Raw genomic sequence first — 13,295 nt, 5'->3', positions numbered from 1 at the left:
TCTGTAAGTCTGTGGGCATGTATCTTGTGCAGCATCTGCGATTTTCCTTCTCACTGTTATGTCGATGTATTTAGTCATTAGGATTTAGAACATCTTGAATAACTTAAAGGTACTTCTGCAGCTCCTCGCAGGCAATGAGAATATTTGCACCACTAACCTTTCCGCACATTTCCTATCTCTCCAACTCCCTTGTTTTCGTTCTGTCATAGTATATCATTGTGGGATTATATTATTACCTTTCGCGACAGCGATCTCCTCTCTAGATTTGTCTTCATTATGTACTAATGGCCCAGCAATGGCCACAGGTATGTGCCTATCACCACCAGTCCTCACGTGTGTAAAGGAGTCCCTTAGTAAGCCGTGCTGTTATGTGTTATGTGTATTTGGGGAAAGTGATGCATTTCTGAATTTCATGTTCAAAGTGTCTTTCTACTGCTTCTAAATAGGAATAGCTATATGGTTTTGCTCTTCTGAATCATTTTCTTTTTTTCTTCAAAACTCCTTCCATATTAATTAATACTTAGAATTCTGTGGCCAGTCATCGTTCTTGCAGTTAAAGGTCAGCAATTTTTTTTTGAAAGAGCTAGACAGAAAATATGTTAAGCTTTGTAGTGCATAAGGTCTGATGCATCTACTTACTTACTGCTATGGTGCTGCCATGCACCATGTACCATTAACAATGCAAATGGTGGACCTTCCTTCCAGTAAACTCGCCATGGAAACAAATGACGTTCTCTTGTTTACCAAGACTTACAGTATTTCATTTTATTTGTTTCGTGTGTGTGTGTGTGTGTGTGTGTGTGTGTGTGTGTATTTGTGTATTTGCCCATGTGCACCCATTGGTATGTGAAGGTCAGAGAACAACTTTTGGGAGTAAATTCTTTTTCTCCAGCAGGGCTTCCAGGAGGATGTCCTCAGGTCATTAAGTCTGCCCTTCACAGGCATTTAATTTAGTGAGATAGTTCTCACTATCTACAAGAGTCAAAATATTAGCCACCCACTACAGTGTAATTATAGATACAGAACAAATAAATTTCTACTATCTCAGTTATGACATCAGGTTTATACGAGAGAATTATTTGTTGAGATCTATGTTAATATTGCTTTTTTATTTGAAAGTAAAATGAACTGGGTGCCATTTATGTATTAGAGACAAGGATTTATGTATTAGAGACATTTTGTATAGAGACAAGGTTTCATGTAACAAAGACTGATTTTCAAACTTATGTTGAAGGATGATGTTTAACCTGATCCTCTCTTCCTGCCTCCACCTTCCAAGTTCTGGGAGTGCTGTCATGTGACACCATGAGTAATTGTGTCTAGCACTTGGGATGGAACCCAGGGCACAGTGTATGCCAGCCAAGAGCTCTACCCACTGAGTTCAAGCTCTAAATTCTGCTTTTTGCTCTTAAAACATCTTCAACCACTGTGAATTTGGGATCTCTCTTTAGGGGAGACTTCTGGAGTGACCGACAGCCATTCCTGCTCATGTTTCATGTAGTCATACTTAGGAGGAAGACTGGGAAGAAAACCCCAACTCCTTAAATAAAACACTATTATTATGGAAAGGAGAGTACAGAAACTGGAGACACTCAGCTTTGACCGCCTTTTACCTCCAAAATGTTTTTTTTTTTTTAGTTTTGTTAGTGCAAATGCTTTGTTGGATAGCTTTATTTTCCAAATTAGATTTTTATCATTTATTCCTTACATTTACTTTTCTCCCTTTCCATCTCCTGTTTTATAACAATCTCCTCTGAGATTGCCACATTTCAGCCTGCAGGGAAGTACCTTAAACAGGATGATAAACAACTCAAATTAGCTTCAGGAAGTTCCTGAAACTGACCTGAGTCACTAGACCCCTCCCTGCCAGAGAAAGCAATAAAAACTGAGAGTCCCTCTTGGAAGAGTGTAGGAAAAGGTAACGTTCAGATAAGCCAAACTGCAAAGAAAACTAAGACCAGACCAGCTACCTAGAAGACGTTTAGACCAAATGAGTCACCAGGAAGGGATCCTCACCAACCCGTTGAGCTGCCTGCAGGCTATGCAGTATGCTCCAGGTTCACAGCTTTTATGAGCTGTCACCCATTCTGAGGTGGGCCTTGGTGATGCAAGCCGTCTTTGAGCATTTCTGCTGCTGTAAGTAACCCCTCACCCATATCCTCATAAGTAACTCCAATAAAACTCATTGGTTCACCACGTTGGATTTTGGTGTTATCTTTTCTTTGATCTGTGGTGCTTCGCTATCTGGGGTGAGTATGTGTGTTGCTTTTCCCCAGGTAAAATTTAGTTAGACAACACCCACCAATCTTCCTTGAAAACAACTTGCTATATAGTTCAAGCTGGTCTTGAACTCACCATCTTCTTGTGTGATCCTCTGGCATGATTATAACTTCTAGCCCATTCAGTTTACATCTCCTCTTTTCCTTTGGATTTCATATGGAAAACAGCAACAACCAGAGCCACCTTCCCGAGCCCCAGAGCCTCTCTCCTCGCTACCCTGTGTTCTGCTGAAGGCTGCTTCCTCTTCTAAGCGCTAACTAAGTTTTCACTGTGTGCTGGCTGACACAGCTCTTCCCTCCAAATATCTTCTCAGCTCACCTAGTGCCTTTTGATTTCTTCATTCTTTTTTTTTTTCTTTTGGACACAGGATTTCTCTTTGTAGCCCTGGCTGTCCTGGAACTCACTCTGTAGATCAGGCTGGCCTCGAACTCAGAAATCCGCCTGCCTCTGCCTCCCGAGTGCTGGGATTAAAGGGCATGCGCCACCACTGCCCGGCTCTTCATTCACTTTTAATATATCATTTCCACCAGGGTATAAATAGTTGTCTGTTTTTCCTCAGTTAATCTTCCTCCAGAAGTAATATATTCTTTTCTCTTTCCTTAGAAGAATACAGCTCATTTTTGAGTTTTCAGTTTTTGTCTTCTGATGAATCTGCTCTGTCACTGGAGGTCCAGCACCTGCAGACTGCTTTCTGTTCCTGCTGTTTTTGGATGCTGATGGCGTGCATGCTCTCTTGGATTCCATACACTGCAAGGCTGGCTGGGCTCAGTTTCCTTTGCACACTCCATCAATCCCAATGCCACTTGTTTGCCACCACCAAAATGGGTTCTGAAACAGCACAAAGACGACATTGGGTATTATCTTGTACATTTTGGACAGTTTCCCCCTAATAGTTGTCTTAGGAGCCATTACCCGCTCAGTGGGAAGGACAACAATGACCATTTTGTTTCTTTTGAAGAGACTGATCACAAACCTTTCAGTCCAGACCATTCCTGTTGTTGATGATAGATCCTCAGGAAGTATAAAATGTTTTCATCAGTTAAAAAAAAAAAAGTAGCCCAGGTGGGCCTGGAATACTAAGGAATTTTCCTTTGTCTGACTTAGTCTTAGACTGTCTGAGTCTCCCTTAGCACTGAGATTGCATGCCAGCATTTCTGCCTCTCCATTCCCTTTCCCACAAGGAGTACACATACTACTTCCTTCCACTTGTATATAAACAGACCTCAGAGTACATGAAATATCTTTGAGCATTTCAGGATTTATGCTGGATTTAACCATTAAGGAGCTTTTGGAAGACCAGAGAATGGATTTGTAAAGTATGATATGAAGTCAGCTTTGCATAGTTTGAATGTGTGTGTGTGTGTGTGTGTATGTATGTGTGTGTGTATTGTGAATCTTTTAGAAGTTAAAATATAAGTGAGCCAGGAATGTTGACACACACCTTTAATACCAGCCCTTGGGAAGCAGAGGAAGGTCCCTGTGAGTACAAGGCCAGTCTGGTCTACAGAGAAAGTTCTGGGACAGTTAGAGATACCTAATATACATAATAGAGAGACCTTGCTTCAAATACACACACACATTATATACTGGTTTTATTGGAATATATAACCATACATGTTAATACAATTGGAAAACAAAACCAATTATATGTCTATATTTACTTGTATATAATTGATATCATTTTTTAGGGGAAAAGTTATGCAAGCCTCAATCTATTCTTAAACCCACATGTGAATTGCCCTATAATTATCCTGTCATATTGTCCTATCTGAAGGGAGAATCTTTTTCTTCTTTTTTAAACATTTATTTATTACTGTATGTAAGTACAGTGTAGCTGTCTTCAGATACACCAGAAGAGCATCAGATCTCATTACGAATGGTTGTGAGCCACCATGTGGGTGCTGGGATTTGAACTCAGGACCTCCAGAAGAGCAGTCGGTGCTCTTAACCACTGAGCCATCTCTCCAGCCCCTGAAGGGAGAATCTTGCTGTCCTTGAATTCACTTTGTAGACCAGGATGGCCTCGAACTCAGAAATCTGCCTGCCTCTGCCTCCTAAGTGCTGGGATTAAAGGTGTGCACTACCACACCCGGCTGACTTTTGAATGAGTAAGGCATGCAGACAGTTTTAGGAATACTGGAGCCCAATGTACAGAGCTAAGGAATATGGAGAGACAACCGGAGTTTCACTAATGCAAGAAACGGAGCAGTCTTGGGATGTCTTGCCTGTGTCTTTTCAATGATGATGAAAGGGAAGGCTAGAACCTTTTAAAATTACTATTTTTATTTATTTTTTATTATAATTGGTTTACTCTGGATTGGCCTACCGTATGGCAGCCTCCTAGTTAGAATGGAAGAGCTGGGATGTAGCCATGGCTTCCGAGATGATAAAGCACTTCACTTCTCCAACTGCAATGTGGATTCCACCCAGAGGGCAGCGTTTGCACAACATGTTCCAGCTCAGAGTAGGTGAGTGGGTGGAAACATTTTTAAAAAAATGGTCTCAGATTTTTTAAAGATAGAATATTTCTAAATGAAAGTCACGATTCCCAAAGCAAAATGAAAGTTGTGCATAAATGTACTTAGTCTTCTTATTCTTAACATGGAGAAGTAAACTCTCCATGCTGCTGATTCATTGTTGCACTACTTTTAAATAACAGACATTTGACTGCTGAAAAATCATCCGAATCCAGAAGAAACGGTTGCCTATATGGCTCTGAATAAAACTCTGAGCTGAGATTTTCCTACCACTCAAACTTATTACTACTCAAAGGCAAGGGAGAGTAGTTCCCTGGATATTGCCGTGAGCGCAACGCGTCAGTCATTAGAGGAGAAGTCAGTAAGGCGCTACAGCCTGGCGTATGTGGAGCTTAAGGCATACATCTGCTATTCCCTATGGCTAAGCGTTGAGTTTCTATTCCTCACTCATATGCACTATTATCTGGAGAGTTTGTGCTCAGCTAGGAATTTAAGATATAACCATTTATCAATAATAGCGATACAGACTCGGGGTAGGACACTTGCATAGTGTGCATGAGGCCATGGGTTCGAAACTTAGAACCCCAAATAATAAAAATCATAACACCACCTTTATTATTTGTTGATTAATTAATTACTGACTTGTGTGGGCCAAAGATGTGGCAGGTATTATTGGAGTTTGAGTTAAGGCTTCAAAATAAATACTAGTGTTTTATTATAGAATTGGGGAAAGATAAGCCAAGAGCAAGGAAATTAGTCAAAATTAGTAATTCTGTTGGTTACTATATATATAAGAAACTAAAGACTGTTATCTTCAAGTTCAGAAATTAATGCTTAAAGCTAAATTACCTTAAAATAGATAAGAAGTAATATAGTTACTAACTGCAGAATGCTAAATTAGTAAATAATTTATAATATTTATTTGAAAGGGTTTTGATGAAGGGTTCTAGAATTCCCTTGTCTTGGACAATCACTGTCTCTTGATTATTATAGTTAAATGCTGTGAGTTTTCTGTAGCTATTCAATTTAACATGAAAGTGCTGGGTTTTTTTTTTTTCCAAAATAATGTTAGGAGGTATCATCCTTTTTGAAATTATATGAATAAGAAATAAAGCACACAGTGTTTTCCTATTGAAAAAAAAAAAAGGTTGCTCCCCTGATGGAATTTGGTGTCAAATATCTCAGACACATAATTTTGCAAATGCTTCATACTGAATTACAAATTTCACTTGTGGAATTCTCTGGCAAACACTTCTGCCTCTTAGACTTGCCAGCTTCTGTATTCATAATAGAAATCAGCCATAGATTGTCACAGAATGACCTCAGACCAGACCAGGCCGGCCTTAGTGGTTCTATTTCTGGCTGTGACATTTTCCCCTGATAATGGTTTGCCAATCCTCAAAGCCAAAATTTATATTTTGAGGATATTCTAGTTGCCATTCTTAAAAATGTCTTGCTCACACTGCAAGAATTATAGTTTATGAGTTGGCTTTGTAGTTGTTCGTCTAGTGATGTATTTATTTCAAGTTAGATGATAGGATATCACACATTGGACATGCTCTGGGGAGGAAAAGATCAGCCTTCCACGTAAACAGAACTAGAGTTACTGTTGGTTATCACTGATCCGAGAGACGTGGAGTAAACAAGTGTCCAGGGATCAATCATGAAGTTCATGAAGCCCATACATAGTTTAGTGCAAAGTTCCCTCAGTTACCATGACCCCTAAACATTGTTTCACCAACTTCTCAGGAGAGCTTTTAAGAGTAGACACATGACTGAGTGCTTGGCTCATTTTCCTTTCACTTGTCCTCCCTCTGGTGGAGGTGTTAATGAGTGAAACCCCAGGATGGGCAGCTGGGAATGCCAAGGCTTGCATCCTGTACCCCTTACTCTATTAGTCTGTGGGCAGTGAGTGACTGGCTGTTTGTTGCCACTTTCCAGATGACCTGATAGTGACTGTGCCCTTTGGTCTACACAGAAGGAATCTAAACGGGAGATGAATCATTATTTAGAGATTGCTATTGCTCATTTACCTTCAGACTGGAATAGTCCTAAGTTTTCACTGCTAATGTGTTCCTACTAAGTGTCAATGAAAGAGTAAATAAAGTTCTGTGAGGAAGCAAACTAATAGTTTCATAGTTAATACACGGCAATGTGATACTTTAATATCTTAGTAACCAATATAATATCTTAGTAACCAATATAATAGTTAATACACGGCAGTGTGATACTTTAATATCTTAGTAACCAATATAATGTTTTTATATTTTCAGAGTCCCTAACTAGCTGTGATTTCACCTGATGTTCACAGCCCAACAAAATATGAAATGTACTTTATATTCATAGATTCTAGTGGGCAGGCCAGCAGCATACTTTCCAAATCGTAGTCATGTAGTCTTCTCCATTCACAGAGTCTGATACCCATAAGACACTCATGATGTAACTCATAAAATTATGAGAAGCATTCCCATGATTTTGGGACACTATGATCATACCTGTCCTAGGAATAGGATTAAATTCTTTCTTATAGATCACAAATCTATAGGCACATAGTTAAATGCTAGCTAATATGGTTATTATAATTGAAAAGGATGTTTGACGACGTAGCTGTATATCAAAGAATGGATTCTGGGCTCGACTCCTGCCTCCACAATACAATCTCATTAAGATGTACATAAAACTCTGAGTAGTAGCCCCCCCCCCCCCCCCCCCCGGAGACGGAGCTAAAGAGATGCTGGCTGCCATTGGTCCTGATTAGTTCTAGTACTTACAAACAAGTCAACGTTTGCCCCATTACATGGAAAATGAGGCAGATGGATGATAGTATTTTTAAAAAGACTGTGTGTGTGTGTGTTTATGTGCAGTGAATACAAGTGCCCTCAGAAACCAGAGGTGTTGGGCATTCCTGGAACTTGAGTTCCAGGTGGTTGTGAGCGGCTGGTGTGCATCCCAGGGACTGTTTTAGCTGCTGAGCCACATCTCATCTCTCCAGGCCCTAGAGAGAATTTTGGTTCTCACATGGTACTTCCTTTGACTGAAATGCTGCATCTGTAGATTTTGTTACTTACCCATAATTCCATAATGACTTTTATTTCCTTTTACGGACAACTTTGTATTCTCCAGTACCAAAAGGAAACCTTCTCCCCAAACCAACATTTGTAAGATCAAAACCTTGTAGATATGCTCAGTTGTTAGTCCCTCAGTTATGCCATGCACACACATTTGCATCTGTCAGTGGTAGATGTGAACTTTTGCCTGTCTCCACTTATTCCCTAAGCCCACCAGGGATAAACCGCTTGAATGTTATATTTCTATTCAGTTTTTGTTGCTTTACCCAACGGCAGGGTATAACTAGATCTGCCATCGACCTGCATGCTGCTACTCAGTAAATCACAAATATACAGTAGTAGGCTCTGTTTTCATTTATTTATTATTTATCACCCTGGCTATTGGTTAATTTGGTTAGGGGCAGTCACACCTTACATATTTCATGGCTACTGCAAAAAAAAAAATGATCTAGTAAATTTCTCTCCTCTAAATGTCAGGTTCTGGTGGTAAATTCTGTCTGGATTTGATTGTAAATTCTGTCTGCCCTCTTTCACTGTAAGGAACTATAAAGTAAGGTTCAGGTTCTTCTTTATCAGCTCCTGAGTGCTCTTTTGAAAACCTCCACAAGAAACAGGACCCTAGGCGATGGGTGTGAAAGGGGGAGGAGCCTTTAGAAAGCAATTGTAGCAAAGATGAAAAAGGTAACACGTTCCACAGCATCTTGGTTTTTGTTCTGTTCTCTCAGGATGGTGGTGTCAGTTGATCAGACACAAAAGCTGTCAATGAGGATCGAAAGGACCCTCAACAGCATCAGCAGGGCAGAGACCTGGAGGGGGGATGTGCATAAGACAGCGAGAGGACGGGGGTGGGGTGGTGGGGGTGGTGAAGAGGTGCCAAGCACCATCCCCAGAGCTAGAGGCTCCTCTAGGGATCAGAGCTGGTGAGCCACCTCCCGAAATGGAGTGGGAAGGGGAGGCTGAGGGGGCGGGGTAGAAGGCTTGAGCGGTAGCCCTTGATTGGTTCGCATACTGTCGTAGCGTCACCGGATTGGACGGTTTGCAGCGGGAGATGTTATGAGGTGCAACAGGGCGGAGCCGGCCGTTCGGGTCAGAGCCCAGGCCCGGGAGTGGGCTGTGGAGCGGCTGCCGCGGGGCTGGCGGCTTAACTACAGTGACGGGAGCGTGGGGAAAGCCCAGCCACCGCCGCTCGGTTCCGCTAGCCGCGCCTAATCGCTCAGCCGCCCTGCAGGTTTAAGAAAAAAAAAAAAAGAAACAAGATAAAAAAATTCTGAATGACTCGTAACCGCCACCACCCAGTCCCTGCTTACCGCAGGAAGCTACCTTGCAGTGTGGCGGGCAGGGACACTCCCTTATCTGGAAGGTCCACATCCCGTAGCTTCTCGCCCCACCCGCTGCAGAAAAGGGACCGCGGTCTCCCAAGACCTGTCCGGCAGACAGCTGCTGGGATGTGCCCGTTCCCGGAGCGGCGCTCGGGAAGCAGCCGGAGTTGTGTGCCCAGCGTCGGGGTGCGGGGACAAGAGAGCTAGCGGGTACCCAGGTTGCAGGGGGCCTGGCGAGCACCACCCCTGTCCCGGCCCGTCTTCCTCCTGTAGCTTGGCTCCCGGGGCCGGGTGACTGCAGACCGAAAACTCCTCGCCCCGGAGCGTCCCCCGGGAGGGGAGGGGAAGGAGGTGGGGTAGAAGGAGGTGGATCCAGAAGGAAGGCGCGAGCAGTCCGCCCCCGGGAAGCAGCTCGCGCGCCCGCCGGCCCGGCCAGTCTCGCGCTCGGCGATCGCGGGCGCGGGAGCGTGGGGCCCCGGCCGGCCCGGCCAGGCTTGAGTGCGGCGGCCGCCGCCCCGCCCCACGCCCTCCCGCGGCGCCCAGAGCCCGAGGCTGGCCGGGGCAGGTCGCGGCGCTGCCTGGGAGCCGACCCTTAACCCGCGTTCTCCGTTGCGTGGCCGCTCCTCTCACCGCCTGGGGCTGAAGCGCGGGCCCGCGGAGGCCGCGCCCGCGTGTGTGCAGCGAGGGAGGCCGGGGCACAAAGGCGAGCGGCGGGCGCCCGGGTCCGGCGGGCTGCGGAGGAGGGGCGGCGCCTCATGAATATTAACCGAGCCGCGGCCTAGCGCGCCCCGCCGCGGGCCGAGCTGCCGAGCGGAGCCCTTGCTTCCCGCACGCGCCCCGGCCGCGCTTCCCGGGAGCCCGCGCCGGCGACCCGCCTCAGGAAGGGGCGGAGGAAATAGTGGTAGGTGGGTGGTTTGCTCGTCGCTTTCCCCTCTGCTTCAGGTGGCCGGCGGGGAGGGCGAGCCGGGCTCGGGGGTGGGGGGCCGTAGCCGGGAGCTGAGAGTTGCCGGGGCCGTGGCTCTTCCGAAGCATGCCAGGGAGCCGGAGCGGGAGCGGCGCCGCGTCCCACCCGCGGCCGCACGCCTCCCCACCCATCCCCGCCGCGGGCCAAGGAAAACAGCCGTCTCCTTGGGGGCGCGGGCCGGGGCGCAGGGCAGGCTGCCACGGCCTGCCGGAGTCACCCGCGGCCCGGGCGGCCGCCGCCACAGACGCCGCCGAGCCCACGCCCGCCCTGGTCGGGGCTGGCTTTTTGTTTGTTTGTTGGGGAGTTGTAGGGCGTCTGCGAGTCTAACCCGGTGCGGAGAAAACTTCGCTTAAGAGTAGGTGCTGCAGAATGAGCCCACTGCCTCGGCGTTGCCCAGGAAATGCAGCACTTGAATCGGGATTTTTTCCCCCCCTTTTTGAAGGCTTCATAGCAGCCAGGCGTGTTTGACATAGCCACCGGGGCAGTTCTGAGGTCTCGTTCTCTTTCTCTAACCGACCTTCAGGCGTTTTCCTTCTAATTCTTCTTCTTTTTTAAATTGTTGCATGAGAGGATTGTTTTCTTTGCAGGGTTCACTTTAGTAGACTTTAATTCTTCGTATTGTGGGAGAGGGGGAGCTTGGTCCGGGCTTGTGGCAAGGCTAAAGATCGGCGCCTGGGGAAAGTTCATGTCCTTCATTAACTTCTCCCTGTTCCAGGAAGGATCTCCGAAAGCTGATTTTTCTCTGGCCTCCGAGTAACACCGCCTGGAAGTGGACCTCTTCTCTCTGCACTTGGCTTCCACCCTACCTGCCAAGGAAACCTGTCGCCCTTGAACTTTAAGGCTGGGGAGATGAAGAGGGCTAAGTCTGTTGAAGAAGGTGTTTGAAGGGGCTTCCTGCAAATCGTTTTTGACCAGTCCTTCATCGCCTCCGAATCTGCTGTGGAATTGCTTCCCGTTTGGTGTGTGGTGGCACTTCTCCAATGTGGACTCCAAAGGATTTGTCCCTTTACAATTTGAAATGAAATGATGGCCACACATTGGACTGGTCTGCCCGAGGAAGATGGTGACAAACTCAAGGCCTGTGGGGCGGCCTCTGCCTGTGAGGTAAGCCAGCTAGCTGGGCGGTGGCTTATGTCTGTGAGCGTCCTAAGAGTACGGGGTCGTCTGCCACTGAGTCGGTCGGTCAGCTGTTTGGTGGCAGCGCCCCAGTTGACCAGGAGGGAGGTGAAACCTGGCCTACGACTGTTTCTAGGGACTTTAGCGATTAATTAGCAGGGGCAAGTCTGTCTTACATGCCAGAATCCTGGTTACCCTTCTGAGCAGGGGGCAGTCTTCCATGTCTGGCCGAGAAGCCTGAGAACAGTAATATTCAGCATCCATTTTTCCTCCAGTGTTTTGGACACTGGTCAGCTTGGGGCTGGCTTTTATGTAACTCTTGTGTGTGTTACATCCTCTGTGGAGAGGGCAGGTGGTACTCTTTGGTGCACCCAGAATCCAATGTTTTTGACTCAGATGGGAAAGGATCCTGGTTCCTAGTGGTGCCTATAGCAGCTTTGGGTGGGAATCGAAGGCTTCCCTGGACGGTTTAGACTCAGTCTTGGAAAACACCTGTGGTGTTGAAATTCCAACCTCCTGGAAATCTTCTGGCTTTGCTGTTCTTTTATTAAGCTCAGTTGGCTCGTATACTGCTACACAGTTCTGTGGGCTCTTGTGGGTGGCAGGTGGCTTTCACTGAAGTGCAGAGAATGGCTGGCTGAGAATTTACTTAGGGCTTATAAAAAAATTTTTTTTTTGAGCCACCCGAAAAGAATTTGTAGAAAATCTATTCACTTTTGGCATCACTGGCTCTGGTGTCTTTTATTCCTTTATTCCTTGATTTTGAGCTGGTGTATGTGGAGTTTATGTTATGATGGTTCTATCGTATTTACTTTGTTTTGTATAGTTCCTGTAATTTGCTTGTTAAAGGTGCTGAACGTTGTTGTTCTTTATTGAGACGACAGTGATGGCAGTAGCCACATCTCCAGTGAGCCCGCCCTCCTGAGCTCACTATTTCTTTGCCTCTGTTGTAAATTTTTCTCTTCATGGCCTTTGGAACATGTGGATTTAGTGCTAAACATGTGGATTTGGACATTTTGTTAAATTTTGGCTAAGAAAGCATGCAGAAAATGTGCTTCACAGTTTACTTCATTTGGGGACAGAAAGTTTGTGTGGTGGGGGCTTTTTGTGTGTTGCTACAGTTTATTGGACAGAGCCTCAGGTTTACAGCAATAATTAGTTTTCTACTTTTTGATATCAGTATACACCTGCTTGCAGGTAAAGCATGATTAAGTCTTGACACCACAATCCTCTGATCACAGTAAACCATAATGACGCCTTTTGGAAGACCTACCTACAGCCTGGTGATTGCTTAATGGGTATTGCTGTTACATAATAATATATGCTGTGGTCCTAAAGCCTTATTTGTCATTGTCTTGTGAATACTTTAATTAGCATGCTGCTTGCATTGTATTTGCAAGAACTAACGTTTATTTGATAATATATGTGTGTATGTTGTTATTGTTTAAGGGTTGCTCTCAAACCAAGAATGTAGACTCATCTTGTACTTGTCTAGAAAGCAGTGTGTACTTACAGCTAGTTTCCTACTGGTTCATTGATAGTGGCAGTATTTAAAGGCTATGAAATATGTTTTCATTTGGGCACGTTGCTTGTGTGGCTATTGTTTCTAGTTAAGAGTGAAAAAACAACATTGTCTGTACTTTGCTCATTTAAAGATTAATTGAATTTGGTATTAAATTAATATGTTTTGACTTTATAAAGACTAGTCTTAGATTCTTTGTGCTTCAGAAAACATTTGCAAACTGGCAGGTGGCAAGTGGGGGGGGGGCGGTGATATTAGTGCCTTTGGTTAGCTGTGATGTGGGTTTTTCTCTGATCTGGGAACAGATTGGGACTATTTTTGAACTAGAAAGGGAGTTGCCATAATTTGGTTTGATAAATATTTGTTATTGAACACTTTGTTTTTAGTTTTATTGGAAGTACTGTATTCTGTAATACTGTCATTCGACAGTTAAGAAAATGAACACAAAGAAGAAACAGTAGGGATATTCCTTAATGTATCTGAATAATAAATTGATATATATATATATATATATATATATATATATATATTTTTTTTTTTTTTTTTTTT

The 13,295-nt window shown here is 44.7% G+C and overlaps 2 protein-coding genes across 7 annotated transcripts in view; one reads left to right on the top strand and one right to left on the bottom strand.

Moving 5' to 3' along the window:
* Positions 1 to 8,164: 8,164 nt before the first annotated feature.
* On the bottom strand, positions 8,165 to 11,031 carry LOC115030379 (translation initiation factor IF-2-like). The gene is made up of 4 exons (XM_029474343.1): positions 10,915 to 11,031; positions 10,063 to 10,431; positions 9,146 to 9,876; positions 8,165 to 9,047 (listed from the first exon to the last, which is right to left on the bottom strand). The coding sequence occupies exons 1-3, from the start codon at positions 11,029 to 11,031 to the stop codon at positions 9,175 to 9,177; spliced, it is 1,188 nt and encodes a 395-aa protein (XP_029330203.1). The 3' UTR covers positions 8,165 to 9,047; positions 9,146 to 9,174.
* Arhgap21 (Rho GTPase activating protein 21) overlaps positions 9,815 to 13,295 on the top strand; it is a 125,629-nt gene continuing 122,148 nt past the window's right edge. For 3 of the 6 annotated variants that reach the window (XM_021152205.2, XM_029474443.1, XM_029474437.1), the window contains exons 1-2: positions 9,815 to 10,045; positions 10,824 to 11,212. In XM_021152205.2, the coding sequence (XP_021007864.1) occupies positions 11,132 to 11,212 (81 nt within the window). In that variant the 5' untranslated portion in view covers positions 9,815 to 10,045; positions 10,824 to 11,131. The other 3 variants (XM_029474438.1, XM_029474439.1, XM_029474440.1) reach the window with 3 other exon arrangements.

Source organism: Mus caroli, chromosome 2, assembly GCF_900094665.2.
Source record: "Mus caroli chromosome 2, CAROLI_EIJ_v1.1, whole genome shotgun sequence".
Taxonomy (NCBI): Eukaryota; Metazoa; Chordata; class Mammalia; order Rodentia; family Muridae; genus Mus; species Mus caroli.
Note: the sequence above shows the minus strand (reverse complement) of the source record. Positions and strands in the feature narration are given on the sequence as shown.